This window comes from Vanellus vanellus, assembly GCF_965231255.1.
Source record: "Vanellus vanellus genome assembly, chromosome: 24".
Classification (NCBI taxonomy): domain Eukaryota; kingdom Metazoa; phylum Chordata; class Aves; order Charadriiformes; family Charadriidae; genus Vanellus; species Vanellus vanellus.
In genome coordinates, this window is record NC_138929.1 from 5,113,231 (window position 1) to 5,141,142 (window position 27,912).

The 27,912-nt window shown below is 58.9% G+C and overlaps 3 protein-coding genes across 5 annotated transcripts; 2 read left to right on the top strand and 1 right to left on the bottom strand.

Moving 5' to 3' along the window:
- Window positions 1-213: 213 nt before the first annotated feature.
- On the top strand, window positions 214-16,302 carry SMARCD2 (SWI/SNF related BAF chromatin remodeling complex subunit D2; the record flags this gene model as incomplete). 2 transcript variants are annotated; one of them, XM_082495087.1, is made up of 13 exons in its annotated part: window positions 214-393; window positions 8,133-8,317; window positions 10,511-10,553; window positions 11,140-11,262; window positions 11,390-11,509; window positions 11,684-11,779; window positions 12,876-12,977; window positions 13,270-13,431; window positions 13,711-13,808; window positions 14,108-14,243; window positions 14,395-14,517; window positions 14,865-14,966; window positions 15,074-16,302. In XM_082495087.1, 13 exons carry the CDS (start codon window positions 214-216, stop codon window positions 15,125-15,127), a joined length of 1,524 nt encoding a protein of 507 aa, XP_082351213.1. In that variant the 3' UTR covers window positions 15,128-16,302. The 2 variants fall into 2 exon arrangements, with proteins under 2 accessions (XP_082351213.1, XP_082351214.1); XM_082495088.1 differs by lacking the exon at window positions 214-393 and adding an exon at window positions 6,508-6,616.
- A 66-nt stretch (window positions 16,303-16,368) lies between these two features.
- Window positions 16,369-20,074, bottom strand: PSMC5 (proteasome 26S subunit, ATPase 5). Of its 2 annotated transcripts, XM_082495090.1 has the most exons (12): window positions 19,978-20,074; window positions 19,575-19,646; window positions 19,060-19,129; window positions 18,794-18,891; window positions 18,401-18,457; window positions 18,068-18,298; window positions 17,770-17,896; window positions 17,399-17,589; window positions 17,222-17,320; window positions 16,982-17,092; window positions 16,820-16,906; window positions 16,369-16,484 (listed from the first exon to the last, which is right to left on the bottom strand). In XM_082495090.1, the coding sequence occupies exons 1-12, from the start codon at window positions 20,014-20,016 to the stop codon at window positions 16,431-16,433; spliced, it is 1,236 nt and encodes a 411-aa protein (XP_082351216.1). In that variant the 5' UTR covers window positions 20,017-20,074; the 3' UTR covers window positions 16,369-16,430. The 2 variants fall into 2 exon arrangements, with proteins under 2 accessions (XP_082351216.1, XP_082351215.1); XM_082495089.1 differs by having other exon boundaries at window positions 18,068-18,457.
- A 371-nt stretch (window positions 20,075-20,445) lies between these two features.
- FTSJ3 (FtsJ RNA 2'-O-methyltransferase 3) lies at window positions 20,446-27,661 on the top strand. The gene is made up of 22 exons (XM_082495177.1): window positions 20,446-20,508; window positions 20,790-20,908; window positions 21,006-21,111; window positions 21,331-21,377; window positions 21,569-21,648; window positions 21,798-21,897; window positions 22,053-22,247; window positions 22,327-22,442; window positions 22,998-23,102; window positions 23,348-23,448; window positions 23,523-23,603; window positions 23,693-23,848; window positions 24,187-24,322; window positions 24,431-24,636; window positions 24,756-24,876; window positions 24,974-25,067; window positions 25,321-25,465; window positions 25,556-25,632; window positions 25,784-25,886; window positions 26,021-26,204; window positions 26,290-26,384; window positions 26,691-27,661. Exons 2-22 carry the CDS (start codon window positions 20,842-20,844, stop codon window positions 26,878-26,880), a joined length of 2,505 nt encoding a protein of 834 aa, XP_082351303.1. The 5' UTR covers window positions 20,446-20,508; window positions 20,790-20,841; the 3' UTR covers window positions 26,881-27,661.
- The last annotated feature ends 251 nt before the right edge of the window (window positions 27,662-27,912 follow it).

Sequence of the window (27,912 nt, forward strand, 5' to 3'; positions counted from 1 at the left end):
TTTGGGGCGGGGTTTGCTGGAGGGAAGGCGGGGCCACGCCGCGCGGGGGGGAGGCGTGGCGTGCGACTGGGCGGGGCCGGCGGGCGCCGCGCGCTGACTCCGTCTCCGGCCGCCGCCGCCGCCGCCGCTTCCGAGTAAACACCGCGGGCGGGGGCTGCCCCCCCCCCCCCGCCCTCCCCCCTCCCCCGCCGACCCCCCCCCCTCCCCCCCACCATGGCCGGCCGCGGCGCCTTTCCGCTCAGCCCGCTGCCCCCCTCCGCCGCCCCGCCGCCCCCGGGACCCGGCCCCGCCATCCTGCGGGGACCCAGCCCGGCTCCCGCTGCTGCCGCTGCCGCCGCCGCCGCCGCTCCCCCGGGCTACCGCCCCATGGGCCCCGCCGCCGCGCAGTACCAGGTGAGGCGGCCTCGGGATGGGGGAAGGGGGGGGGGGGGGGTGTGAGGGGAAATGAGGGTGGTGGAGGCCCCCTCAGGGCTCCGGGGCCCCCCCGGGGGTGGAGGGCGCTGTGGCGGCCGTTGGGGCCTTCCCTGGCGCCTGAGGGCCCGCGGCGGGCCGGGGCAGCGGCCGGCGGGCCTCCACCGGCTCCTCGGGGTGCCCCTCACCCAGGAGCCCGGGCCTCCACCGGGGCTGGGATGCCGGATAATGTTCTTTTCCTGCCTTTTTTTAGTATAGGGTACCTCCACGCGCTCCCTCTTCCCAAGCTCTCGCTTTCCACCCTCTCAAAAACAAACCAAAGGAAAAAAAAAAAAAAAAACAAAAAAACAAAACAACACCCCATAAAACCGGTAAAAGTTCGGGCAGCGTCGCCCAGCGCGTCCCCTCAGCCGTGGTCGGTGGCCGCCCATCAGGAGCCGGTGTCCGGCCCCGTTATCCGGTGGGAGCCCTCCGGGACGGCGGCGGAGGAAGCGCCGGGCCCTGCACCCAGCTCCGGCTCCGCAGCCATTTCCCATCGCGCCCGGCGGCCTTGGAACCCGGTTATCGGCCTCTCCGGCAATGGTGGAGGTAACCGTGTGTGGTGTTGAGGGTGCGTATCTTCCAGAAGAACCCGGGGAAGGTTATTAAGTGGTGGACAAGGAGTGCCGACGCTCGCTAATATTGGGGGAAAGTATATCTACCCTCAAAAAGTGAGAGAAGTCACTCATTTTCCAGCCTGAACATCACTTACAAGAAGTGTATTCTGACATAGGCTGAAGTTTCCGCCTCCCGCTTGTACCCGCAGCCTGTCGGTTCGCTCGTACGCGCGGGGTGGTTATTTTGGTTATTAGAGTTCTGGTGTAAAGCACAGTCTTCCAGGCGGGCTTGAAATGGAGGAGCCCGGTTGTGCAACATGTTCTCATCCGCCGCTGGTCTCCTCCTCCGGAGCTGCCGCCGCGTTTGCATGAATTAAAACTTGAGAAATAAATCAAGCCGAGGGAATTCGCAGCTTGTAAGCTTCGTTAATACGAGATGAGCGAAGAACTGCCCGCTGTAGCCTTAAAAACGCCAAAAAGCCCGGCGCTGAAAACTGAGATGGTGCAGCCAAGGCCGGTCTGTGCGTGAATCGAAGGTAACTCGACTCAGAGGCGTTTCAGGCCGGGCAGACGCTCGATCGTTTGCCCTAACCTTCCGTGCAGCAGGTTGCAAAATCCAGCCGGGAAGCTGGAGCCTGACGGAAGCAACTGGGAGCCGCTTACCACCGCAGGTAAACAACCTAACATATGCTTGCTTTTCCCCCTCCGGAGTTGCTGGCCGTAACGCCGTGATGGCAGCAGGTGTTGGGAGCGCACGGCCGGCGTAGGGTGATGTACACCCAGTGTCCGTCACGGCGGTATCTGGCACCGGCGAGCCGGTGCAGGAGGCGGCTGCGTTGGCGGGGGCCAGTTGAGCCCCAGGGCTGGTGGCGAGCGCCGTGCCTCGCGTCTGGCCGCGAGCTGCATCTGGCTGGCAGCTTGCTGGCAGGGCTGCCTGTGCGTGGGAGGGGAGAGCGGGTACGATCCAGAGGGTCTGTCCTTTGTTTTGCAATTCCCAGGCTGGGGAAGACAGCCCCTCCCCTCCCGGTGGCCATCCCTGCCATACCCAGAGGACTTGTCTGCTTCGTTATGCCCTAGTTTAATGAAGAACTTCATTATTTGGGCAGTAGGAGACACAACAGGCCTCATCCACGCCAGCGAGTGCTTAGGGGCTCTTTAATCACTGGATTATTAAACATATGCTCGTCCTTTTGACATCCTTGCATGCCTGCTGGTTATTTGCTGGTGGCTCAAGCAGGGAATTCAAGAGGACGACTTCTTTGGGGAGACCCAAAAGGGACTGATTTGGGACCCTTTGAGGAGCTGATGTTTCCAGAGCAGCCAGGTGCCAGTGCCATTCCCAGAGCAGGAAAGAGAGTTGTTTGTTTTTTTCCAGGAGGAGGATGGTCAGCTAAGCTCCATCAGGCTGTTTGGCAGCAGGTCTGCCCGCAGAGCCCCCGTCCTGGTCCCTGTCCCTGTGCTGGTGGCAGCGCAGCTGCCAAGGCTGAATCCCAGCCCCCAGCATCCAGGTTGTGCCAGCCGGTGTAAATTCAGCGAGAAGGAGCAAAACTGTTTATTCGGGTGCTAGTTTCAGGCTTGGGAGAGGTTTTTTCCTGAGTTATCGGATCGATGCTGTGGCAGGGAGCGGGTTTGGCTCTGTGTGGTGGAGATGGGACTGTGCAAAGCAGAGCTCTGGCCTCAAAGTTACCCTGCGCTGATGCTTCTCTGGCGCACAGAGGTGGCAAAAGGCAACGTTCGTTAGGTGTCCCGTTAAAAGGGGTTTGTTGGCACTTGCTGGCGAGAAGGAGCCTGGTGTCCATGGGACAGGAGGGCTGCTACAGTCCAAGCAGCTCCTAACCCTGAAAGCCGCTGCGGCTCAGCGATCCTCACCCTGGGCAGGCAGCAACGCAAAGGAAAGCAAAGTCGTGCTTCGTGGAGAAACCTGTGCAGGCAGCTGGGATGGAGGAGCTGGAGAAGTGCAGGTTGCTGGTACGGAGCCAGGTGAAAGATGGGGTAGCCCGGACATGTCGGAGACGGTGTAGTGCAGCATGAGAAAGATCCACCCAATCCTTTTGGGAGAGGAGGAAAATGGTTTTCCTGCTCATCGGGTGATTGGAGTTGGCTCAAAGGGGGCCTGGAGAGAATGGCCAGGGCTGGAGCTGCACCAGAAGGCTGCAGGGAAAGCTGCGATGCTGCTGGGGCTGGGTGACCCCACCCATCCCAAGGGAGATGGTTTCCAAGGCAGGTTTCATCACAGACTGAGCCTCGAGTTAATTTAAGTGATGATACAAAGCAGATGAACGCTGTCCTCTTGGAGCAAGAGGAAGGAAGGCAACAACAGAGAGCCCACAGCACCCTTTGTTACTCCTGGAGAAATGTGACAGTGGAGTTCTAGGTGGACAACATCTCCAGAACTTGCTGTTGAAGGTCCTCACTTCGTCTTCCTCCACAGGACCTTCTCAGGAGCTCTCAGAGCTGTTCCCTGGACAGTTTTAGCACTGCAGCAGCGCCAAAGGCAGTATTTTATGCCACGTACCTATCTCTGCTCTTCTGGTGTGTGCCTCCACGCTGTGTTAGCAGCTGCCGGAGTTTTTCTTTCAGGCGGGAACCCAGCACCTTTGTTCCTTGTTCCTGCTTGTGTTAATGTGTTATGATTTGAATCCCTGTGACCTTTCCTTTTTCTGACCCGTAACATCTGCAGCTTCAGACGTGAGGCAGCAGACAGGTTTGTCCGGACCCAGACATCTCTGCTGGTGCTTGAAACGTTGCCAGCACGTGCCCTAAATCTGCTCGGTCTCTTTGCCTGTTGCTTTGCCCATCGCCCTATAATTTACTACTTCCTCATCTATGGTTTTTAGCTGAGAAGTGACCCGACTCCTGGAGCTCCTCCTGTACCAAAATACAGCAGGTCTTCCAAGCGTGACAAGCTGCGTTGGGGCAGTTGGGGGGCTTGCTGGGAGCAAGGTGCTGCGTGAGAGTTTGCAGCGTGCAACGGCATCTCGATAACACCATCAGCTCTGGAATGATCTCTGCCAGCACGAACCCGGCCTCTTCCTGGCGCCCTCCCAAGAGGGATTTGCTCACAGATAAGACCAAACAAAGAGGGGCAAAGCACCCTTTTGGGGTGTGCTGGAGGAGCTCAGTTGGTTGCGATCCATGTGATGCCCTGGGTTGAGTGGTGGCTTTAGGCAGACAAGCTCTCCTTGAGACCAGCCTGGCCTGAAGCTCAAATCCCATTTGAACAGCGTTTGCTTTTTGCGTTTGTCCTAATGGGAAGCGCTGCCGTCCGGGCATGCGGGGAGGAACTTGCAGGAAGAGCCATCATCACCTGGCGTCTGTCCAGGGCTTTGCTCCCAAAGCTCCGGGCGAGGATGCATGTGGGCTCTCGCTCCCTGCCTGTTAGGATGTACAAAGTTGGATCGTGCTTGTTGGGACGGAGCAAAATGGGACATGCGTCGGGAAGAGCCTTTCCCCCCTCGTTGGGAGCTGCAGGAAAAGAGCTGCGGTCTTGGAAGGAAGATGAAGACAGACGCTCGAGCTGTTTTCTGAAATGCTGCTTTTCTTCAAGCTCGCTCTCCAGCCTGGCTTCTTCTTGCAGATCCATCCTGCGATTTATTGCTCCCTTTTCTGCTACCAGCCTCCGATTCCTGGCCTGTCCTTCCGCAAGAAGGGGCCTTTGGCAGGCGAGGAGGCTCCTGTCATGCCAATGAACATCCATCGGGAAGCCTTCCAGCCTCCCATTGGATCCAACTGAAGTTGACTCTCAACAGAGCTCCCCAAACGCAAACGGCCTGTGCATTGACCTGGGATGAACCACTAAACCATGGCCAACCCCGTTTGTTCCTTAGGCTTTGGCAGGGAACAGAAACAAGCTGTTTTCTGTCCCGTTTCCAAACGGCTCCGCTCACTCTCCGTGGGGAAGATTGGACGAGGTCCAGCTTGTTCTTCAGAGCTGAGCTTGCGAGGTTTGCCCTTTGTCCTCCCCACTGGCAGGGGCGGTGGGGCAGGGAGGGGGAGGACAAGGCAATACCTGGAGGGGATGAAGAGGGGTGGATGGAGGGCTGAGGGGTGTTGATAGCCAGGAAGGAACAAGGGAAGGTCTCCTTGGTTTGGGCCAGTGTAATAAAATTTTCCCCTTACATCCTGCTTATTTCAAGGGCTTCCGAAGCGGGCTGGAGGCAGGCTTCAACCTGACGGGGCTGTAATGCTGCTTCGTGGCTTAGCTGGAGATTTAAAGCTGTGCCGTGCTTGCATGAGTTGAGTCTTAGAAGCCTGCAGCCTTCGGGGAGCTGAGGCTCCCCCAGCCAGGGCTGCAGGCGCTGGTTGAACCCAAGGCAGAGGCTGGCCCTGCTTTGCCAAGAGGCTTCTCCATTAGCAATTTGCAAATCTTGAGAGTAAACTGAGAGAGGGGAAAAAAAAACATCCGTGTGGAGGATTCTGCCTTGCCTTTTTTCATTCGTCCAAGTGATCAAATGCGTGTCCCTGGCGGGCTGGAGCTCGCTCCCCCCAGCAGCTTAACTGTGGCTGATGGTTCTCAGATGTTTGTGGAGGGAGGGGACGTTACAGTCTTAAGTATGACAGATCCGTTCATCCTTGCACTGAACCTCTCCCTGCCAACAGAATTGTCTCCTCTTGCAACCGAGCAGTCTCTCGCCCTCTGAAGAGCAGATGGACACACAGGAGACCTTGCACAAGGTGCTCTCGCTTATGCAGAGCCATCAAAGACTCTCTCAGCTGAATTCAGCCAGCCTCCAAATCTCTCATTTCAGGGATAGATCAGAAATAAATGTGACCCACGGAGTGGCAGAAGGAGATAGGAGAGACCTCAGGGCACGGTGGTGGTGAGAGCTGCCCTGGCCGAAGGACAGGAGCCGGTTGTAGCCATGTCACCTCTTAATCCGAGCAAGCTGCTGACAGCGTTCCTCTGTCTGCGTGCTTTGGGAAGGAGTTGTGGTGTTGTATGTTGTCACATAGGGAGCCTGCCTGACCTCAGACCAGTTTTCCCGTGGTACTTACCACGGTCTCCTGCGTGGGCTTGAAAAACACTCAGTGCCAAGGTTTTCCTCGAAAGCTGTCTTGTCTCCTCCATGCTTCTGGTGGCTCTAGCGAGCTGCAGGTGACTGCATGCAGCCTTGGCACAACGCAGCTTTTCTTGGGGCTCCCAAATTTCTGATTAAAAGTTTCACAGCCTCTTCCCATGGCTTATCTGTTCCCCAGAAGCCCTCGTAGGTGAGTCAGCAGGGTTATGAGAACGCAGCCCTCCTGTAGCCACGCTGCACTGGCAAATAGTATTTACCTACTGCCTGTGTTTTTTTTTATTTTTAAAGGGTGTGGATCTCAGTGCTGCCTCTCCTCCTGGCCCTGCCATGGAGGATTTCTTGATAAACCCAGAGAAACGGTTCTTGCCTTGTGATTTTTGGCAAAAGAGGAGGTGCTGCTGGCCACGGTCGGCTCTTGGCAATGTCGACGCAGTCCAGCTTGTCACGAGGAGCTGCACAAATGTGGCTGATCAAAAGGAGAGAAACATCTGGGGGCTGTTAGGAGGAAGAAACAGGCTTCTGCCTTGTGGCAAGGGCAGGTTAGCCAGCCTGGACTCTGGAAGTGCTGCTTCAAAGGAAGGCTGAGCAAAGGTGGAGACAGCATTTGGTTGTATAATGGGTTCTGCCCGTGCTCTGTGTGCGTGTTTTTGAACTTCCACGTGCACCTCTAATCCTGTGGCCCGCTGCTGCTTGACTTCCCAGCTGCATTACGCTTCTCGATGCGGCGCTTGGTGTGTTTTCAGGCTCTCCCACTTGCAGAGATGCCCGTGGCCTCGGGCTCCGGAGCGGGAGCAACTTGAGCTCTTGGTTTTGCATTTACCAGCTCTTTGGGGAGGAGGTGAGTCTGTTTTGGCTCCAGCTGCATCACACCAACTCCTCCTGCTGTAGCTCTGAGCCTGCCTGTAATAAAAGCTGTGGAGGACAAGCAGGCTGCAGCTGCCCCCAGCCCTTCCGTGCCTGGGGTTCACACTGAAATTGGTGCCCGTATGCAGATAAGCTCATCAGCCCATGGCATCACCATGCCGGGCTCCTCTGGGATAATGAGGCAGCTTCGTTAACTCTCTTCTGCAGCACAGCTCTGTGCCCCAGCTCCATTCTCAGGGCGGTGGGAGGGGAGCTGTGGAGGATGTCCTGGCACGTTGAGGAGCCTGCGGCAGGGGAGAAATGTTGCTCTGCTGGCTTGGTGGCTCTCCCAGCCTCACGTCTTGGCAGTGAGGAGCTTGAGGATCAAAGGATCCCGGAAAGCTGTTGGCTCGGACAGCTGGTGAAGCAGCCTGGAGCATGGAGGGGCGGCCGGTGGGTCGTGGGGTGCTGTGACTGATTGTCGGGGGCCCCAGGGGGCTGCATGGGGTGTAGACTTGGTGGTACCTGCAAGCCAGCAGTGCAGGTGTTGACTTGCTGAGCTGCTCTGCTGCAGGGGATGGGGAGGAGCTGTGCTGCCCTGGGTTGGGACCCCTTGCAGGAGTCGTTCGGTATGGTGTAGTGGCTTGTAAATGACCTTTCTGGGTCCCTGGAGGGGGAAGGACGGGGGCTGGCATGCTGGCAGGGGGTGAACTATTGCCTCCATTCCCTGCGCCCAGGAGCTCAGCTTCCTGCCTGCCGGCCTCGTGACCGGTGCTGTTAGGAAGTGGGATTGTCTCGCTCCCCTCCCAGGCATTGCATCTGCCAGCACTGCTGCTTTCCGGAGAGGAACCCACGGCACAGCCCACGCCGCAGCCCCTCATGTCCCCAGAGTGATGGCTTTGCAGGCAGTGACCCTCGTGATGCTCCAGGTCCAATGTCTCCTGCTGCATGGCGGTGGCTCGGGGCCACGCATGGCTTCGGCTCTGTGCCGGCTGGCACGCTGAGCTTCCCCTGCTCCCGGTGGCTTCTGCTCGTCCCAGTTTTGCTTTCCCGTCACTCTTCCTGCAGCAAGGAAGGCTGCAGCTCCTGATGTCCTTCCCTCCTCCCTGCCCTGTCCCTCACCGGCATCTCGGGGCAGGATACAGCCTCGGAAATCTCTCCCGAGCAAGAAGGCGGATGGCATCCGCTGGTCCCCAGAAAAGGTCGGGCCCCCTCGCAGGGCAGTGTTTAACACACACTCTTCCTCTCTTCTCTTCCCTGCTAGCGCCCCGGGATGCCGCCCGGTAGCCGAATGCCCATGGCAGGGCTGCAGGTGGGACCACCAGGAGCACCCCCCTATGGAGCAGCCTCCCCGATGAGACCTGGCCTGCCGCAGTCGATGATGGACCCCTTCAGGAAACGCCTGCTGACCCCCCAGGCACAGCCGCCGCTGGCCACCCAGAGGAGAGGGTAAGGGGCCGGCACCCTCCTGCTCCAGGACGGACACCCACAGCAGGCTGGAGAGGGGCGGTTTGACCCGTTGGGTCCCAGTTGCACTTGGCCGCAGAAACCCGCAGCTCCCTGCCCTGCTGCAGAGGGAGGAGCTGCCCGTGGCAGGGTGGGAGTCAGCATGGTTTGCCTGCAGGCTGGCGCTGCTGGCAGTGGGAAACCTGCCAGAGCTCGGGGCTGGGATGTTTTGTGATGATGAGGGAGCGGGGATGGGGGCAGAGATCACTGGGCTCACAGCTTCCCCGTGCTCTCATCTCCATGCCAGTAACCGAAAAGCCTTGCTGCGTGTGTTTGTAGTTGTCAGAGGCCCCAGCATTGGCTCCTTGGGGTCTTTCCTCTTCTCACGGGGGTTCGTGCTGGCTCTGGCAGGCACAGACGTGGGTGTGGAAAGGGGGGACAGGGGTGGCAGATTAGAGAGACACTTCCCAGAGCTGCAGTCTCGGTAGGACTGTTTGTTGGCACTGGTCTCAGTGAGCCACAAGTCTCTGCCAGCAGTTCCTCGCTTGTTTACAATGCTGCTAATCCCTTCGCTCAGTTTCTGTTTTTCGTGAGGGCTTCTTGATTACTGGAGGCTGTTTCTCAGGGCAGGTTCCCTTGGTCCTCATGGATACGCAGGTCCCCTTCCCTGCCCTGGATGTGTGGCGGGGCCGGTGGCTGACAGCTCGGTTGGCTCCGTCATCCCTCCACAGGGAGTTGCAGCCTCCACACAGCGACTGCGCATCCCGTTGGTGCTCCAGAGCAAGCTGGGGATTAAGGATGAGGGGCAGCTCGCCACCGAGCAAGGACGTCAGCAACCAGATAAAGCTGCGGCTCCATTCCCGGGGGCTGGCTGCGTGGGATCAGCCGTGCTCGGTTGGTCGAGCATCCTTGCTCCTGGCTGGCTGCGGATAGAGGGATCAGGAACTGCCAGCTGCTAATGGGGTGGCCGAACCCTGCAGGGCAGGAAGCGTTTGATGCGGCAAGAAGAGTGCAAAGAAGTGCTCTGACCCCGCTCTTAGCTAGGGCTGCTCTCCCGACCTGTCCTCCTGCGCCAGCAGCCAGCGTACCTTGGACACTTCATGATGGCAGCACGAGCGCCTGCGTTTGCTGCCCTGCTGCTTCACGTGCTGCCAAAGGAAAGGGACTTCCCTTTGTCTGCCCCATCTCTTACTCACATTTACTCTCCTCAATGGGAGGAGGGTGTTTCTCTCTGTATCCAGGCATTGAGCATGAATTTAGTGGGGCATCGGGGTGGGCTCAGGCTGGTGGGGCGCCTGCAGTGTGCGGGATGAGAGCAGAGCCCAGCGTCCTGTGGTCTGACAGGGTACTACAAGCTTGGAGAGAGCTAAAATGGCTCTGAGCGAGGCTGCAGCCGTTCTGTGGCTCTAGAGGCCACTCTGCTTCCTCTACCCACGATGATTTTGGCCCCAGCGTGGCAAAGTTGATTTGTTTTTAGCTGGTTTTAAGTGAGTTCCTGGAACGGGGCTTTGGTTTGTAGCATTGGGAGAATGTGACGGCCTTTTCCAGAGAGGAAACTGGGGAACACTGTGCTACAGACGGGTGTATGCCTGCAGCCATAGCTTTGCCTTGTACCGCCTTCTCCTTGCTCCTGCCCTGCAGCACCTTCATCAGGCGGCAGCAGCAAAGCAAACTGAACCCAGGGACTGGATTTCTTTCCCTGGTGACAGGCTCTAGATGTCCAGCACCTTCCCCCCCCTGGAGTCATTTTGGCTTGCCCGCACCAATATATTCTTACTCATTTGCTTTCTGGCACTGAGCCAAGGTCTTGTGCTCTGGGTGCTCTTACAGACCTTCTTTGTTCTCCTTCTGCAAGTCCAAAGTCCCTGTTGCACAGAGCAGCCCCGAAAGGGGACCTGCCCCCCCAGACCTGTTGGCTGCAGCGGGAGCCTCGACGCCCGGCTCAGACAGAGCCATCCACGTGGCATGCAGCTGTGACTCCCTTCCCTGGAGCCTGGCCCCATTTGTGGCCTAGATGAGGCCAAAAGAGCCACCGGGCTCCTGGTGTACATGCAGAGCTCGGTGTTGTCCCCTGAGACCTGCTGCTGCCCAAGCGTGGGCCATGCAGCAGCCTCCCACTGGGCAGTCAACAAGATGTCCTGCGAGAGCTGCAGTGTAATATTTGTCTTTTTCTGCTTGTCTCTGTGCTTTTTGCAGGGTGAAAAGGAGGAAGATGGCTGACAAGGTCCTGCCACAGAGGGTGAGTGCTGCCTCGGTGCGCGGGGAAGGATTTGAGCTACTGGAGGGAGGTGGTGCACCCGTGCTGCCTTCCCAGGGCAGACGGGGTGGTGACCTCCCCACGAGGAGGAGCATCTCCCTGAGCTGCCTCCTGCCCGCTGGGGGTTTCTGCTCGGTCCCAAATCAACCCGGAAGGTTTCTATCTCTTCCTCTGGGGTGGCAGGAGAGGTTTTGGGGTGTGCACAAATTGGCCAAGCAGGACTTTGGGCAAGCAAGGAGCAGCAGTGGCTTAGGGTGGAGACCCCAGGAGGACCCTAAGCCTCTCCTGGGGGTCCCTCTTAACAATCCGTTACCTGCCTGTGACACTGGGCGGGCTGCTGGGCACAGTGACAGGCTCCAAACTGCAGTCTGCGGTACAGATCTGTGATTTGAGGAGAGCTTTGCAAAGCTGTAGTCTTGATTTAAAATGAGAAATGGGTGCTGTCGTGCTGCACTCGTCACTTCGTGAGTCCTTGGCGTGTCAACCCAGCACCGGTAGCATTGTTGGGGTTGGTGTGGGGAGCGCAGCCCCATCCCAGCACGCGAGGGACTGATCGTTTGTTGGACAGATCCGGGAACTGGTCCCAGAATCCCAGGCCTACATGGACCTCCTTGCTTTTGAGCGGAAGCTGGACCAAACCATCGCTCGGAAGAGGATGGAGATACAGGAGGCCATTAAGAAACCACTGACGGTGCGTTGGCAGCCCTGGCTGGCTGGGAGGGCGAGCAGCTGGGGGTGGGGTGGGGGCGTACAGAGTGGGTGCTGCCAGCCACCGTCTCGCTCCAAGCATCCCCCCTCTCCGTTTTCCTATTCCACAGCAAAAACGAAAGCTGAGGATTTACATCTCCAACACTTTCACCCCAGCCAAAGAAGAAGGGGAGGGTGGTGAGCGCGTGGCCTCCTGGGAGCTACGTGTGGAGGGCAAACTGCTGGAGGACGTAAGGATATGGGCAGGGATGAGCTGGTTGTGGGAGGAGCAGTGGTGCTGTGTGCTGGGAGCTTGGCTGGGGAGATTACGGCCGCCTGCTCGCTGGGTGCTGGAGGTGGCGTTTGGGCTGGAACCCTCCCTGGCTGCTGGTGTCAGGCCAAACCTCTCCCGCTCTGTTTTGCAGCCGAGCAAGCAGAAGAGGAAGTTCTCCTCCTTTTTCAAGAGCCTTGTCATTGAGCTGGACAAAGAGCTGTACGGGCCAGACAACCATCTGGTGGAGGTGAGGTGGGGGGCTCCCGGCCGTGCTGTGGGGCTGACTGCACCCCGGGCAGGGTGGGGAGAGCTGTTACCCACAGCGGGCGATGGGGGGTGGTTCTGCTGCTTATCCTGCAGGTGCTCAGCCCCCCAGCCCAGCACCTGTCCCGCTGTGAAAGGGGGTTGAGCAAGGTGCTTTTGGGTGCCTGGACCCAAAACCACCTGGTGCTTTCCAGGCTCAAGTGCCCTGGTGCTTTCCAGGCTCAAGTTTACAGCTGCATTTTCCTCCCTGGTGCTGGCCAGTGGCCTGAGTGACTGGCTACCAGCAGTAAGTGCTGCCTGCTCGGCTCTTAACCCCTTCATGCCCACGAGTAGGCAGCTAGAGCCGAGGGGTGTGGGGCTGCAGTGAGGACATGACTCTGAGAGGTGGCTTGGGCAGCTCTGGGCCCCACAGATTTGGAAATATGAGGCCCAAAACAGGTGGCGATGCCACAGAAAGGCTCATCTGTGCATCCCAGCGCCAGGTAGGGGAAAAGGGTCTCCCCTGTTGCCTCCCAGCCCCTGCTGCCTGGCTGGCTGGTCCTCGGGGAAATTAAGTGCTGCCTGTGAGTGGGATCAAACCTTTTTTGGGGTGCTCCTGCCTAGAGCAGGCTTTCCCTGTACCCAGCTCATGCTTTTTGCCCTAAGAAACGCTTGTTTCTCTGGTGGTGCCTGCTGCAGTGGGGGTGAATCCCCTTCACGCACGGGGTGGTTTGTGAGAGCAGCTCTGATGCCCAGCCCCTGCACTGGCTGAAGCAGAACTGATCCTGCATTGACTCCAGGAGCTGTTTGAGCCCTTGACATCAAGTGCTCAGGACTGTAACTCCCCTGGCCCATCCAAACTCCCATCTGCTTCTGGGCTGGAGCACATCAAGCTGTATCTGTTGGACTGGGTGGGCTCTCGGCTGAAGCCCACTGGGGTCAGACTCGCAGGGGTGGGATCCAGGCTGTCTGCTGCTGCTAAACCCCTGCGCAGAGCCCGAGCACTGGCGCGCTCTGCTCCTGGCTGCAGACACAAAGCCCGTTAGTGGGTGGCTTGTCATGCTCCTGGAGTTGACTGGTGTCCTCTTGGTCTCTCGTAGTGGCACCGGCTGCCCACAACCCAGGAGACTGATGGCTTCCAAGTGAAGCGTCCTGGCGACGTCAATGTGAAATGCACTCTGCTGCTCATGCTGGATCACCAGGTAGGGGCCCCGGGGCTTTTTGGGTGCTGGCCGTGCCCTGCTGCCCTTCCTCCAGCACGGCTTGTCTGTGTATGGAGGTCCAGTGGGGGCAAACAGGCCTGGGCTGGGGCAGAGCCTTAATACGAGGCTGTTGGGGGGCTGTGGGAATGGAAAGGAGCACACAGAGCTCCAGGCACAGACCTTGCAGCCTGCGGTGACACAGTTGTGTGACACGAGGGCCGCGTGGGGCAGCACACCCGCAGGAGGGGCCCTTCCAAGTAGCAGACCCCCTTCATCCTGCCTGTCCCTGCAGCCACCACAGTACAAACTGGACCCTCGCCTGGCTCGCCTGCTCGGGGTGCACACCCAGACCCGCGCCAGCATCATGCAGGCGCTCTGGCTCTACATCAAGCATAACAAGCTGCAGGACAGTCACGAGAAGGAGTACATCAACTGCAACCGCTACTTCCGCCAGGTCAGCCCTTGCCCCATGGCACCAGCACGCTTTGCTGGGAGGAGAGCACCCCTCCCACCTCCAGTAAGGCCAGAAAAAGCACCTTTTCTGGCTCAAACCAGACACTCCAGACTGCCTAGTCTACATTTATGCCCCTTCCCCAGGCTCTAGCTTGCATCCATCAGCTCACCATGCACAAACCAGGGCTGGGCAAGTCCCCCTGCTCCTGCCTGACCCTTTCCATGGCGGGTGGAAGGAGCCCCTGCCGTGGACAGCAAAGGCTCTGCTTTGCTCCTCCAGATCTTCAACTGCATCCGCATGCGCTTCTCTGAGATCCCCATGAAGCTGGCGGGGCTCCTGCAGCACCCAGATCCCATCATCATCAACCACACCATCAGGTAGGGGTGGGAAGGCGCACTGGGCAGTGTCCCCTGGGGCTGGTGGGCTCTGCAGGGTGGAGGGGCAGGGCCTGTCCCCGGTGGGGTGCAGGAGGGCAGTACCTGCAGGGGCTACGAGGTCTCCAACCCAAAGCAGCAGTGAGTACAAGTCACTTGGGAGGGGAAGAATCAGCTAAACAAATTTGGGGGCTTCTTGGGGCAGTCGGTGGGGTGCCCATGCTGCTCTCAGGGGTGTTGATCCATCCCTACATCAGGGTGGAAGCTGAGGAAGTCCCCACTAACACCCTGTTTCCTCCCAGCGTGGACCCCAATGACCAGAAGAAGACGGCCTGCTACGACATCGATGTAGAGGTGGACGATCCCCTGAAAGCTCAAATGAGCAACTTCCTGGCTTCCACCACCAACCAGCAGGAGATCGCCTCCCTGGATGCCAAGGTGGGGGGACACCCATGTGGGGGGCAGCACTGCCCGGCTGGGGTGGCAGCAGGGTGGCACTTCAAGGCTGCACCCGCAGAGCTGGGGGGAGTTTGGTGTCCTGTTCTGGGCATGAGGAACAGCTGCCTCTCACCCCTCGTCATCTCCTTAGATCCACGAGACTATCGAATCCATCAACCAGCTAAAGACGCAGCGCGATTTCATGCTGAGCTTCAGCAACAACCCGCAGGATTTCATCCAGGAATGGATTAAATCCCAGAGGAGGGACCTCAAGGTGAATCGTAGAATTACGGAATGGTTTGGGTTGGAAGGGACCTTAAAGACCATCCAGTCCAACCCCCTGCCATGAGCAGGGACCCCTCCCACCAGCCCAGGTTGCTCCAAGCCCCGTCCAACCTGGCCTTGAACACCTCCAGGGATGGGGCAGCCACAGCTTCTCAGGGCAACCTGCGCCAGGGGCTCACCACCCCCACAGGGAAGAATTTCTTCCTCATATCTAATCTAAATCTCCCCTCTTTGTTTGAAAGCCTGGGGCTGGGCAGGATGAGGGGCTGGGAGCGGGGCGGGGGGAGGCAGCCCTGGTACTCATCCCGTGTTCCTTCCCCCCCACTCCTTGCTCAGATCATAACGGATGTGATCGGGAACCCCGAGGAGGAGCGGCGAGCCGAGTTCTACCAGCAGCCCTGGGCGCAGGAGGCTGTGGGCAGACACATCTTCGCCAAGGTAGGCTCCGTGCCGTGCCGGTGGGGTGCTGCAGAGGGTTGGGATGGCAGCTGGGGGGGTCCCTGCGGCAGCCCCTCTCCCTGCCTGACTGCCCTCCTCTCCTCCAGGTCCAGCAGCGTCGGCAGGAACTGGAACAAGTGCTCGGGATCCGCCTCACCTAAAAGGTCGGCGGGGGCTCGGGAGCTCCTTCTCCTCTCCCTGCTGCCTGAGCCTGACGGTACTTCTTACTGGAATCAAATACAGCACTTGCACAAACCCTACGTGCCTGGAGGGATTCGGAGCCACTAGCCCCCCCCGGGCTCCCCTCGGCCGGGAAGCTCTAGCCACAGGCAGAGCACAGCGGAGGGTCCCCTGGTTTCCCCCCAAAGTCCCGCTGCAGCTTTTCTGCTGCGTTAATGCGTCCTGCTTTTTTGCATCGTGCCGTTCGCCTCTTCCCCGTAGCAACCGAACGCGCGCAGCCCTCCTGCTCGCTCCCCTTCTCTGACCAAAAGCCCCTCTCATAGTTGCTGCCCAGTGGGGGGAAAAAAAAAAGCTGCCCATGCTGCCCGGGAAGTGTTGCCTGCCGCTGCCTGCCCTGCCTGCCCTTCCTGAGCCCAGCTGCCGCCACGGCAGGTCTGGCCCTGCCCCCTCTTCAACCAAAGTTTTGTCATTCCAAACGCCAGCCCCCTCCTTCGCCGCTGGTGCCCGACGTTTTGCACTATTTTTGTGAACAGGTTTTATAGAAGAGAGAAAAAGAAAAAAAAAAAAGCGTTTTGTACAGTGGGTTTGTATTTGATTAATATATTGCGTTCCTCTTAACTGCACTCATTGCCTCACTCTATGCAGTGGTTCGTGGTGTTCTCAGAGGGCTGGCTTGGCCCAAGCCGTTCTTTTTCTATGTAACCAAGTTTTTTAGCGTTACGTTTTTGACAATCAGTTAGTTGATTACTCCACCCTCCCCCTGCTGTTTTACATAATTAGCGACTCATCCTGTGAGTGATACGAGGTCTTAAGGGGGCAGAGGGGGGAGCTTTGCCCTTGGGAGCCTGCGGGCAGCGGGGTTCACCAGGGCTCTGAGCACACTGCACCGGAGACAACTGGAGATAGGGGGGAGCGAGAGGGGACCACAGCGCTGGGCTGAGGGGACGGTGCCACCACCCGCCGGACCTGCTGAAGTGCCTTAACCCCGCTGGCCCCCTGCCCACAGGCTCCTCTGGCCCAGGGCGGTTGCAGGCAGAGGGGAGGGGGGGCGTTTACATATTCCCAGGGTATACGGCTCAGGGGTGCCTGCTCTGCCTCTTGTGTAACCATTTTTTTGTCTATTTTGGATATTTTCTAATAAAACCAGTTAGCAGCAGCTCTGTGTCTGTTTGCTGGAGTCATTGAGCCCTCCCCCAGCCTTTTCCCCAAATCGGCGCGCAGGTGTGGCCATAGCAGCACTTTATTAGAGAGAAGGCAGCCCAAGGAACAGTCCCAGCCTCACCACTACTTCCACAGCTTCTTGATGGACATGTTCTTCTCACTGTCCTTCTGCATCACCTGGGCAGGGACAAGGAGACAGTTGGTTCCCAGCACACAGCCCAGTTTGGGTGCTAATAACCCCAAAAAACAGCCCCAATACCAAGCTTCAGCCCTATACAGGGAAGGCACTGCAGCCTCGCTCCAAGTAGGCTCTGGCTGTGCACTGCAGCTCTGGGAAGTGTCTCCACCACCTTCCCAGCTTCTTCCATGTCACTCACATGGGGACAACCCCCTCAGCACTGTTATTCATCCCCAAAGCTGACCCTGCTTCAAGCTTTGCAGCTCCCAGGACCTGGCAGGTGCTGCCCAAGACAGTTTGTTCCCCCTTTGCTCCCCCCGCCCCAGGCACTTACCTTGGCAACAGCCATTTCAAAGTCTTCCTGTGTGACGTGCACCCGCCTCTCCCTCAGCGCGTACATGCCAGCTTCTGTGCACACCCCCTGCAAGGGACGAGGACGTCACCCACCGTTCTCCCACTGCCAGCCCTGGTGTCACCGCAGTGGCCCCCAGATCACCTTCACTTCTGCGCCCGATGCCCCTGGCATCAGCTCCGCGATCTTCCGCAGGTTGATGCCCCGCGTCAGGTTCATTTTCCGGGAGTGGATCTTCAGGATGTCCAGGCGGGCCTGGAGGAGAGCAGCAACGAGGAATCAATCCTGAAGAAGGCTGAGGACAACATGCTCCCCCCAGGAAGAGGATGAGGATAGCAGGGGACCAAGGGAGAGCCAGGACCCGCTGCGGGACACCACACCTACCTCCTCGTTGGGAGGGGGGAACTCAATCTTCCTGTCGATGCGGCCAGGGCGCAGCAGAGCTGAGTCCAGGATGTCAATGCGGTTCGTGGCCATGATCACCTGCACGAGAACAACTGTCACCACCGTGGGGCCAGCAGGACCCTGCCCCGTCCCCAGGCAGGGATGGCACCCTCCTACCTTGATATTCTTAGTGGCTTCAAAGCCATCGAGCTGGTTGAGGAGCTCCAGCATCGTGCGCTGCACCTCGCTGTCCCCACCCGAGCCCCCCTCCAGGCGGGAAGAGCCGATGGAGTCGATCTCATCCATGAAAATGATGGAGGGAGCATGTTCCCGGGCCATAACAAACAGCTCCCGTACCATGCGGGCACCTGCGGGGAGCAAAGAGGGCTGAGCCCTGGCACCGTGCACAGCTTAGCACAGATGCAGCATTTCCATCTGCCCTGGCCACCACAGGAGAGACCAGTCCCGAGGCCACCCAGCACCGCGAGAGTCCTCGCCGGGGCTCTGGCACAAGCAGCCGCCCCCTACCCCACCCCGTGCCATTTTACCTTCGCCGATGAACTTCTGCACCAGCTCAGAGCCTGAGACGCGGATGAAGGTGCAGTCGGTGTGGTGGGCCACAGCCCTGGCCAGCAAGGTCTTGCCTGTGCCAGGGGGTCCGTAGAGCAGCACACCCTGCAACAGCCACATGGAGACCTCAGCACCACTGTCCATACCCACACGGACAGCCACACCCTGACAGGACACACAGGGACCCCTTCAGGGGTGACAGAGGCAGCATCACAGTGGCACCGCAGCAGCCCCAAATGCTGACCCTCACCACAGACCCACAGCAGTAGCACTTGCCTTGGGCTGCGCGATCCCCAGCGCCTCAAAAAGCTCAGGGTGCTTGACCGGCAACTCAATCACTTCCTTGATCTCCTTTATCTGCTTGTCCAAGCCCCCAATCATCTCATAAGTAGAATCTGGAACCTTCTCCACCATCATCAAAGACACGAGAGGGTCCACTTTGTTGGGCAGGATCTTGTGCAGTGTGTAGCTGTCATTACGCAGGGCCACGCGGCAGTTCGGGGTCACCTGCAGTGAGAGCAGAAGGGAGCTCAGCACCGGTGTGGCAGGGGAGGGGGCAGGCAGTGCCAGGCTGCCCCGAGGGAGTAGTCCCGTCTCCAGAACACTCACGTCATTTATGTCGATGTTCTTGTCCACGTCCACCACAAACTTCCCCTCTGGGTGCACCTGGAAGGCAGCAGTTGCCACCGTCAAAGTTATTTCTCTGAGAATTCCCTCGTCATGTGCCAAATATCCACATCAGCTGCTTGGAGCCAGGGAGCTCAGCCACCATTGAACATCCTCCAGCCCCTCCTGCCCCCAGGAAACCCTAAGCCAGCTGCCTACCAGCAACCCGGGGAAGATTTGAGCCTGGGAGAGCCGCTGCAGCGTGCTCTGGAAAAAGGTCTCTCACTTCACATCTTTTAGCTGTTACATCCCCCCAGAGTTTATGCTCACACTTGCTCCAACCCCCGGTGGGGTAAAAGGGAAGGTCTGTCTGACCCACCCCACTCAGCCTCATACCTTGACAAGCACTTTCTTCTTGTCCATGGCTCTCACCACTTCTCCCACATAGGAGCCCTGCTCCTGCAGCAGCTGCAGCTCCTCCCGCAGCAGGCGCACTGCAGAGAGGGAAATGTAAGCACCAGCCATAGGTACCCATGCCGTGACCCACGACGGAGGGCAGCAGTTGCCACAGTGGCTGGCAACTGAGCCAGAAGCCACCAGTCCAGCAGGCAGGACCAGCCCCAGAGCCTTAGGCAAGGAAGATGAGAGAAGCCAAGCCATACCTTTAGCGTTCAACTCATTCCTCTGTGCTTGCAGGCGCCGCAAGTTCTGGCTCTTCTCATTCACGATGAGCTGTTGGGAGAAAAGTTTCACTCAGTCCTTAGCATCCTGTGCAGCACTCGCATCAACCGAGTGTGGGCACCAGCACAATGGCCTTTGTCTTGGGATGGGGACCTGGAGGGGGACAGCCCTTGCCAACAGGACATGGCCAGCAAAACCACACTGCCAAGGGCTGGGCAACACCTCACACACATGCAGCAGCACTGTCAGCTTGTAGGAGTGAGACTTATCTCATACAACCCCCACCACCCAAAGGTTGGGTCCTGCTTGTAGATCCCACCCTGGGACACTGCTTCTTCCCTGCACCCCAGACCAGGGCACCCGCAGCACAGAAAAGGCTGTGGATGCTCTCGAGGGAGCAGGTGTAGGGACACGGTCACACAGCCCCAGCTGGAATCACAGCAATACCGTTCTGCAGAAGGCCAGCTGGACGTCTGCGCAGCCAGGACTGGCTCACCTGCAGTTCCTCGATCTTGGACAGGTAGTACTGCCGGAGCCCTGTGCCTCCTTTCCCATCATCCATCTCCATCTGTGAGAGAGCAGAGCTCAGCAGCACCGGCCTTAGCCCCAGGGGCCACCCATTCCACCTGGCCTGTTCCCCCTCCCGGGTCCCACAGTCCCCACCTCCTCCCTACCCTCTCCCGAACCCTTGTCCTGCACCTCCCAAGGCCTGCCCCAGGCCCCGGTCGGTCCCCGCCCTCTGGGGGAGGCTGAGGCAAGACCCGCCGAGTCACGACGCCCGCCAGGCCCCGACCAGATCCGGTCCCACCAGAGCCCGACGGCAGCACGGCGCGACCCGAACACCCCACGGCCGACAGCCACACCCCAGTCCGGCCCGTCCCGGCCCTGTCCGACCACACCTGCTCGGGCCCGTCCACCGCCATCTTCTCCGCCGGCATCGGGACCCCGGCGCCGCTCCTGCCGGCACTAAAGATGGCCGCCGTCCTCCTTCCGCTGCTCGCCCCACCCCCCGCGCCGGGCGTCATGACGTCACTTCCTCTCCCCGTGAGGCGAGAGTCGGACATCCCGACCAGGCGAGGGCGCATGCGCAGTGCGGCGCCGGCGGGGCAATATTGCGCATGCGTTACGGCGGCTCGCTCAGGTCGCGGCCGTGCCGCCATCTTGGTACGGTCAAATTTGACCTCTCCGTATCATGGAGTACCAGAGGTGGAAGTGCAGATCGCGGACGCGGCCCCGAGAGCGCTTGTTATCGTTTTCCCTTCTACTGCCGGCAGAAGCCCACCTGGCCGCGGCGGTGTGGGCGCGCCACTCACAACATGGCGGCGAGGGAGAGCGGAAGCGGAAGTCGAGTTGCTCCCGTGAGGCACGCTGGGAAGACGGGACGGGCACGCGGTGGCATCGGGGTCGCGATCGGGATCGCTATCGTTTTTGTGCGTGTGCCGGGGGCAGCGGCGGTGGCTGAGGCCTGGGCAGGGGAAAGGGGGAACCGGGGTGTCAGGGCTGAGGGGACCCCGGGCCGGGGGGGGCTGCGGGGCCTCCATGCGCCTTGAGGGGGCAGCGGGGCCTTGGGGGGGGGCCGTTGGCCGGGGCCGGCTGGGCAGCGGGGGAACGCTGAGGGGGCGCTGGGGTTTGCCTGGGCGGGTTGTGAGGGGACACCGGGCCCGTCCCTCCCCTCGGCCCCAAGTTCACACCGACTGTTTGTTTCCCCCAGGACCGGCTGACAGCAGGGCCCGGCCCCGCGGAGGGGCCCACCCAGCGCCACCATGGGCAAGAAAAGCAAATTGGGCAAGAGCCGGCGGGACAAGTTCTACCACCTGGCCAAGGAGACAGGTGAGGGGCCTGCCCGCTCGCTTCGGGGCACAGGGGCCTGCAGCCCTGAGAACCCCTAACCCCTGGTAATCCGTAACCTGTATCTCTCCTTCCACAGGCTTTCGCTCCCGCTCTTCCTTCAAGCTTCTCCAGCTCAATAGAAAGTTCCAGTTCCTGCAGAAAGCCCGGGCACTGCTGGACCTGTGTGCGGCCCCTGGCGGGTGGTGAGTGGTGTCAGGGACCCAAGTCACAGCACAGTGCTGCTAGCTGCCCTGGAACCTCATTATGAAATGGAACTTCATTTTTGTATTTCCTGTTGCAGTGGCTCATCTCAGCCTCTGTCCTTCATGCCAAAGCTGACCCCAAACCCCTGGCAGCACAGTTCAAGGCTAATGCCTTTGCTGGGATCTTGCTGTAGCTATGTTCCTTTCTGTCCTTTTCAGGTTACAGGTGGCTTCCAAATTCATGCCGGTTTCTAGCTTGATCATTGGTGAGTGATGGGACCCAGCAGGAGCGGACCAGGGGCAGGGACCTCCACCGTAGTCCTTGGGTGTAACCAAAGAAAGGGGATCTTGGAGTGGGGATCCTGGTGGGAGAAGAGGGCGGGTGGGGAAGCCACCTGGGATGGGCTGGTGGCTGGTTTTGAGTGGTTGCGGTTTTTATATCTCCTCCTTATACTAGGAGTGGACTTGGTCCCCATCAAACCCATTCCCAACGTGGTGACGCTGCAGGAGGACATCACCACTGAGAAGTGCCGCCAGGTACGATCCTGTCTACCATGCTCTGAGCATCACACTCCAGTCTGGTAGGACCGTGGCGGGGGGCTGAGCTAAGCTGATGAGGATGGGGGTGCTGCCTGTTGGTTTTTGTGGTGGGGTTTGCAGGACTAATGTCTGCCTCCATCTCTCAGGCCCTGCGCAAGGAGCTGCAGACATGGAAAGTGGACGTGGTGCTGAACGATGGAGCACCCAACGTGGGAGCCAGCTGGGTGCACGATGCCTACTCGCAAGGTGAGGCCCACCCAAGGCTGGAGTGTGGCCTGGCATGGTCTGGGGGGGTACAGGGGCAGGCACAGGGCAGGGTGGCAGTGGTGTGCGCTGTGGGACGGGGAGCTGGGTAGCAGGGACAGTGACAACTACTGACTGCTTTTCTCCGCCTCCTCCAGCCAACCTGACCCTCATGGCCCTGAAACTGGCTTGCGAATTCCTCTGCAAAGGCGGCTGGTTCATCACCAAGGTTTTTCGTTCTCGGGACTACCAGCCGCTTCTCTGGATTTTCCAGCAGTTCTTCCAAAAGGTCCAGGCCACGAAGCCCCAAGCCTCCCGCAATGAGTCTGCTGAGATCTTTGTGGTGTGCCAGGGTGAGTGGCTGGGGCTACTTGTGGCTGCTGGGATGGGGCTGGAAACAACCTGCTCATAGCTCTGATTCTTCCATCCCAGGTTATCAGGCTCCAGACAAAATCGACAGCAAGTTCTTTGACCCAAAATACGCTTTCAAGGAGGTGGAGGTTCAGACCAAGTCTGTTAGCGAGCTGGTCAGCAAAAAGAAGCCAAAGGTATGAGCTTGCTTTTCTGGGAAGCAAGGCCAAATACACACTAAAGGGGTTGGGGACTGGGGACAAAGTGATCGTAATAAGCAAAGTTCCTCAGGAAAATGAAAGATATGAGGCTGCAAAGTGGTGGAAGAGCCATTTTTGTGGAGGCTTACAGCCTTAGAAGGCAGTGCAGCAATGGGGAAACAGTGATACAAGTTGTGAGGCTGGGGATGGATCGGTGAAACCCTCCTTGCAGTGGTTGGCAACTAGATTTGTGTCTCTGTGAGGTGTCTTTAGGACACAGGATAGCAAAGGCTGTGTCAAGTGTTCTCAGCTGGGCATGGAGCTAACACAAACCTCTATCACTGTCACCTTTCTGAGTCTGAGGTGGGACTGGGAGACACTGTGGAGCTGGTGGGTTGGGACTGGTAACTTGCCCTCATCCCTAAGTTGTGTGGGCACGTTTAGGTGGATGTGGCAGCAGGACATAAGTTATGTGACGTCATTCATCCCTTAGGGATGGTTGAAGCTGCTCTTGTGCCCTGCTACAGTTCATGCAGCTCCTTCCTCCTGTAGGCAGAAGGGTACGCAGATGGCGACACAACTCTCTACCACCGCTTCACCCTGATGGACTTCCTCAAGGCTGCCAACCCCGTGGACTTCCTCTCGAAGGCCAACGAGGTGAGTGCCTGAAGTGAGGGGGATCTTGGTGGCCCTTGAGATATCCCCAGGAGCACAGAATGATGAAAAGAGGGAGGCAGGTGGGCCAGCAATGGCCCCATTCCTGTTCTTGTGGATGGGAAGCAGGGCAGGAGCCTGCCTGGAGTTTAGCCAGTCATTCCCCTTGTATTTTATAAGTTGATTATTCTTGCCGAAGGAAGGGACTTAGCATACAAGTTTAATTAATTTACTTGTTCTCTATCCAGATCACACTGGGGGACGGTGAGCTGGAGAATCACAGTTCCACCACGGAAGAGCTGCGTCAGTGCTGCAAGGACATCCGTGTGCTGGGACGCAAAGAGCTCAGGTACTGGGTGGCACTGCTACAGGGTGTTATGCTGACCACAGTGGGTGTCTCTAACAGTCTGCCTTCCCGCACAGAGCTCTGCTGAACTGGAGGACGAAGTTGCGGCGTTTCTTGGCCAAAAAGCTGAAAGAACAGGCAAAGGAGCTGGATATCAAGTAGGAACAACGGGGCTGTGCCAGAGCACCGATGTGGTGGGGTGGGTCTGCCAGTGGGAGAGATGGTCTGAGGTCCTTCCTTTTGGCAGCCTGAGCTCCGGTGAAGAGGAGGAAGGCACAGAGGAGGAGAAGAAGGAGAAAAAGACGTTGCCAAGCGCCACACCTGATGAGGTGGTGAAAGAGGAAGAGGAGGTAGAGCTGGCGTTGGCGGAGATGAAGGCCAAGGAGCTGGCAGAATTAAAGAGGTAAAAAGATCTCACATGAGGAGAGATGGGGGAGCACTGAGCCAGCAGCGCCCAGGGGGACTCCAGTCATGGGGACAGAGAGCGAGTGTGTCAGAGACTGTCCCTCTGTTGACAGTGGGTGGGGTTTGTGGGTATAGGGTCCTTGGGGTTGTCTGTTCCTCAAAGCAGGTGAAGTGGCTGTTCCAAGCCGCTTTGTCCCAGGGTTGATTACCCCTCACAGGACAATGACAGTGTTGCTGAGGGAGATCTGGCACCGATGTGGCACTGGATGAGCCACTGGGATGTGTGTGTGCAGGGAGGGAGGCAGTGTGGCCTCATTCCTTTGTTTCCTTCTCCAGAAAGAAGAAGAAGATCCTGAAGGAACAGCGGAAGCAGCGTGAGCGTGTGGAGCTGAAGATGGACCTCCCTGGTGTCTCCATCGCTGATGATGGTGACACCAGCATGTTCTCCCTCCGGACTATCCAGAGGACCCCGGTTTGTGGAGCAGGGGGAGGCCAGGCTCTCAGAGCCATCAGGACCACGACAGTGGTGGGCACATGGCTGATGGGCTGTAGCTTATGACTCGTCTCATTTGCATTGCAGCTGCTGAACGAGGTGACTCGGGGGGACATGGCATCAGCAGATGCCCTCCTGGAGATAGGACCTGAGGACGATGACATTTATGTCTCAGATAATGAGGAAGAGGATGATGTGTCCCTGGCCAGCGATCTGGACCCAGAGGAACTGCTTGAGATAGAGGCCCGTCAGCGCCGGCTGGAGCGGGAAAGACGAGAGCAGGGTGCCAAGAAGTGAGAGCCAGGAGAGGCCTCCCTGGGGTGGGGGCTTCCTTTGGAGCAGCTCCGGTGTCCTGCAGTGGGCACACCCCGTCCTGGCTGGGGGACACTGATCCTGCTGTTGTTTGTCTCAGGGTGAAGTTTAAGCAGAAGGAAGAGGAAGAGGAAAGGGAGGAAGAGGAGAATCCCCTGCTGGTGCCTCTGGAGGAGAAGTCGGTGCTGGAGGAACGGCAGACCAGCCTGTGGTTTGGGAAGGTGAGTCCCGCTGAGGCAGAAATGACAGGGCAGCCTGTGCCCCGGCAGCTGCCCAGGTCTGCCCCATGTCCCCTGACCTGCTGCTCCCCGTCCCCAGGATGCCTTTGCCGGCATTGAGGATGATGCAGATGAGGACCTGGAGCTGGGGCAGTCGCAGATGTTGGCTGAGAGACAGCACGAGTCTCAGAAAGGTTAGCGGGGGGCTGTGTTGCTGGGGGGACACAGAGGGACAGCCCCACACCCAGTCTGGGGTACTGGCTCAAACCATGATGGGGGTGCCGCTCTGAGCGGGATTGGAGATCTCCAGAGGTTGCTTCCAGCCTGTGTCATTACACATTTAACGAGCTGGTATTAGTGTAGTGCTAATGAGCTGGCTCTCTCGAGAAATGATCCGCAGTGGGGTCTGCCTCGACCCTTTCTCACCCAGTGGTTCCTGTTCCCCAGATAAAGCCACAAGGAAAGGGCAGAAGAAGGTACCCCCGGAAGAAGCTCTAGCTGAGCCTCCACCTGCTGCAGACACAGGACCCATCGCTGGTAAAGTGCAGGATGAGCAGAGCAGTGATGATGACAGCAGCAGCGACGAGGAGAGGTGAGGCGATCTGGATGTTCTCCCCTAGCTCCACAGTCCTGGAGAGCAGGGAGATGAGGACCCCAACCCTGACCACTTTCCTCTCCGCAGGCCACTGACACCGGTGGGGAGGAAGCGGGGCCGTGTCGAGCCATGTGGCTTCGAGGTGGTGCCCATTGAGAACCCAGGTGAGTGAGGGGTGATGTCTGCCCCCATGTGTGCCCTGTGATACCACGTGAGACCCTCTTTAGGGACAGGAGGCAGGGCCAGACCGTGCATGTCTGGGCTGGCAGGGCTGCTTGCAGATAGGCCAAACTTTAATCTCTCCATATGCTGCAGTGAAAAAAGCCCGTGTCCTGGACGCAGAGGGCCTGGCGCTCGGCTCTGTCATCGCCACCTCCAAAAAGGCCAGGCGGGACCTGATTGATGACTCCTTCAACAGGTACTTGCAGCTGTGGTTGCTGGAAGGGGAGCAGCGTTCGGTCTCCCAACAGGAGACAGGCCATGGGGGTGGCAGATGTATCAGTGTGGGGACCCCACGTCCTGCTCACAACTCACCCACGTCCCCCTCCCCAGGTATTCCTTCAACGAGGATGAGGGAGAGCTGCCGGAGTGGTTCACAGAGGAGGAGAAGCAGCACCGGCGCAAGCAGATACCTGTGGACAAACAGACAGTTGAGGCGTATCGGCAACGCTGGCGTGAAATCAACGCCCGCCCAATCAAGAAGGTCGCAGAGGCCAAGGCCCGCAAGAAGCGGCGGGTGAGTGGGGCTGTGGTCCTGCACGGGTGCTCTGTTCCCCTTCCCAGGTGATTCCCCATGTCCCTCACCCTCACTGTTCTCACAGATGCTGAAGAAGATGGAGCAGATGAAGAAGAAAGCAGAGGCCGTGGTGAGCACGGTGGATATCTCGGAGAGGGAGAAGGTGGCTCAGCTGCGGCGGTGAGTGGCGAAGCTGAGATCCAGATCCTTCATGTCATTCTGGGCTGGTTCACAATGCTTTGTCCCTGCAGCCACAGTGTGGGGACAGCACCTGCACATAACCTGGCAGGGCTGGCGATGGCTGGGCTGGATGTGGGTGTAGGCCGAGGGGTGGCAGAGCAAGCAGGGGAGCCCCATCTTGGGGCACAGGGGCCCAGAGCAGGACTGGGATCCAGTATTGGTCTTTGGATACATCCCAAAGCCAAACTGCTGGAGCTGGGCTGCGGCACCAGGGTCTCGGTCTCACCTTTTGCCATTCTCCTGCAGCATCTACAAGAAGGCTGGGCTGGCCAAGGAGAAGCGGCAGGTCACCTACTTGGTGGCTAAGAAAGGTGTAGGACCCCGGGTGCGTCGTCCTCCTGGCGTCAAGGGCCAGTTCAAGGTTGTGGACAGCCGCCTGAAGAAGGACGTGAGGGCTCAGAAGCGCAAAGAACAGAAGAAAAAACGCCATAAGTGATGTGGCACCGGCTCCGTCCTCGGCGAGGGACTTGGTTTGGGGCACGGGGCAGGGCTGGACCCTGTCCTCCCACCGCAGGCTCATCCTGCCTCTCTCCCCCACCATGGGGACAGGACTGTGACAGCCACACATTCTTGTTAGTGCCTTGATATGACATTGCCTCCTGTCCTCCGGTGGGGCAGGGGAGGTTTATTTGGCCTCAGTGCTGTAACATCAACCCCCTTCATGTGCTTGCTGCGTGGCTGCATCTCCACGTCTCTCACCATTGCCAGCTCTGCTGGGAGACTCTTGCGCTGTGGAGATGGCACAAGCACCCACACTAGCCCTCGCTGTCCCCAGAGAGGTGGTGGCTCCCTGGACTATATTTGTCACCAAGGTCACGGGACGGTGGGTGCTGAACCCTGAAGCAGGCAGGTGGCGGTGGCTGCGCAGAGCAGCTTACCAGTTACAGCAGAATTAAACCCTGGTTTGAGGCTGCAGCAGGATGGGTCCTGCATCTTGACGCGTGAGGAGCCTGTGCTGTGAGCTCCCAGGTCCCTTCATGCGCTGGAGAGAGGAGCGTAGGGTGGGTGAAGTCTACCAACGCCTTTGGGGAGCCCACCCACCTCAGCCCACCTTGCTTTAACTCTGGCAAAGAAGCTGAAGAGCGGCTGGATCCACCCTCTCTGCCTGGACCAGCACCATCCACAGCAGCCACCCCCTCCCCACCACACCCCAGCCTGACCTCCTCCGGCTGTGGGACCCTGGGAGCATAAGAAAAGAAAGACCAAGAGGAAATACACACTTGAGCAAATGTCTTTATTTAGACCTGGGGGGGACTGTAGGTTCTCACCATTAAGAAGTGCCTGACTCTGTCTTGATGGGACTGGGGAGGTGTCCCCAGGTCCCTCTTGGTGTCAGTGACACCGTGGTGGTGGCAGGGAGGGGGCTGGGGTAGCACTGTGGCTCCGAGGGAGAGCAAGATGGGTGGTGGGGACCTGCTGGGGAAGGGACAGTTGGTCTGAGAGGAGGGAGGAGGTCTCGGTCCCGTTC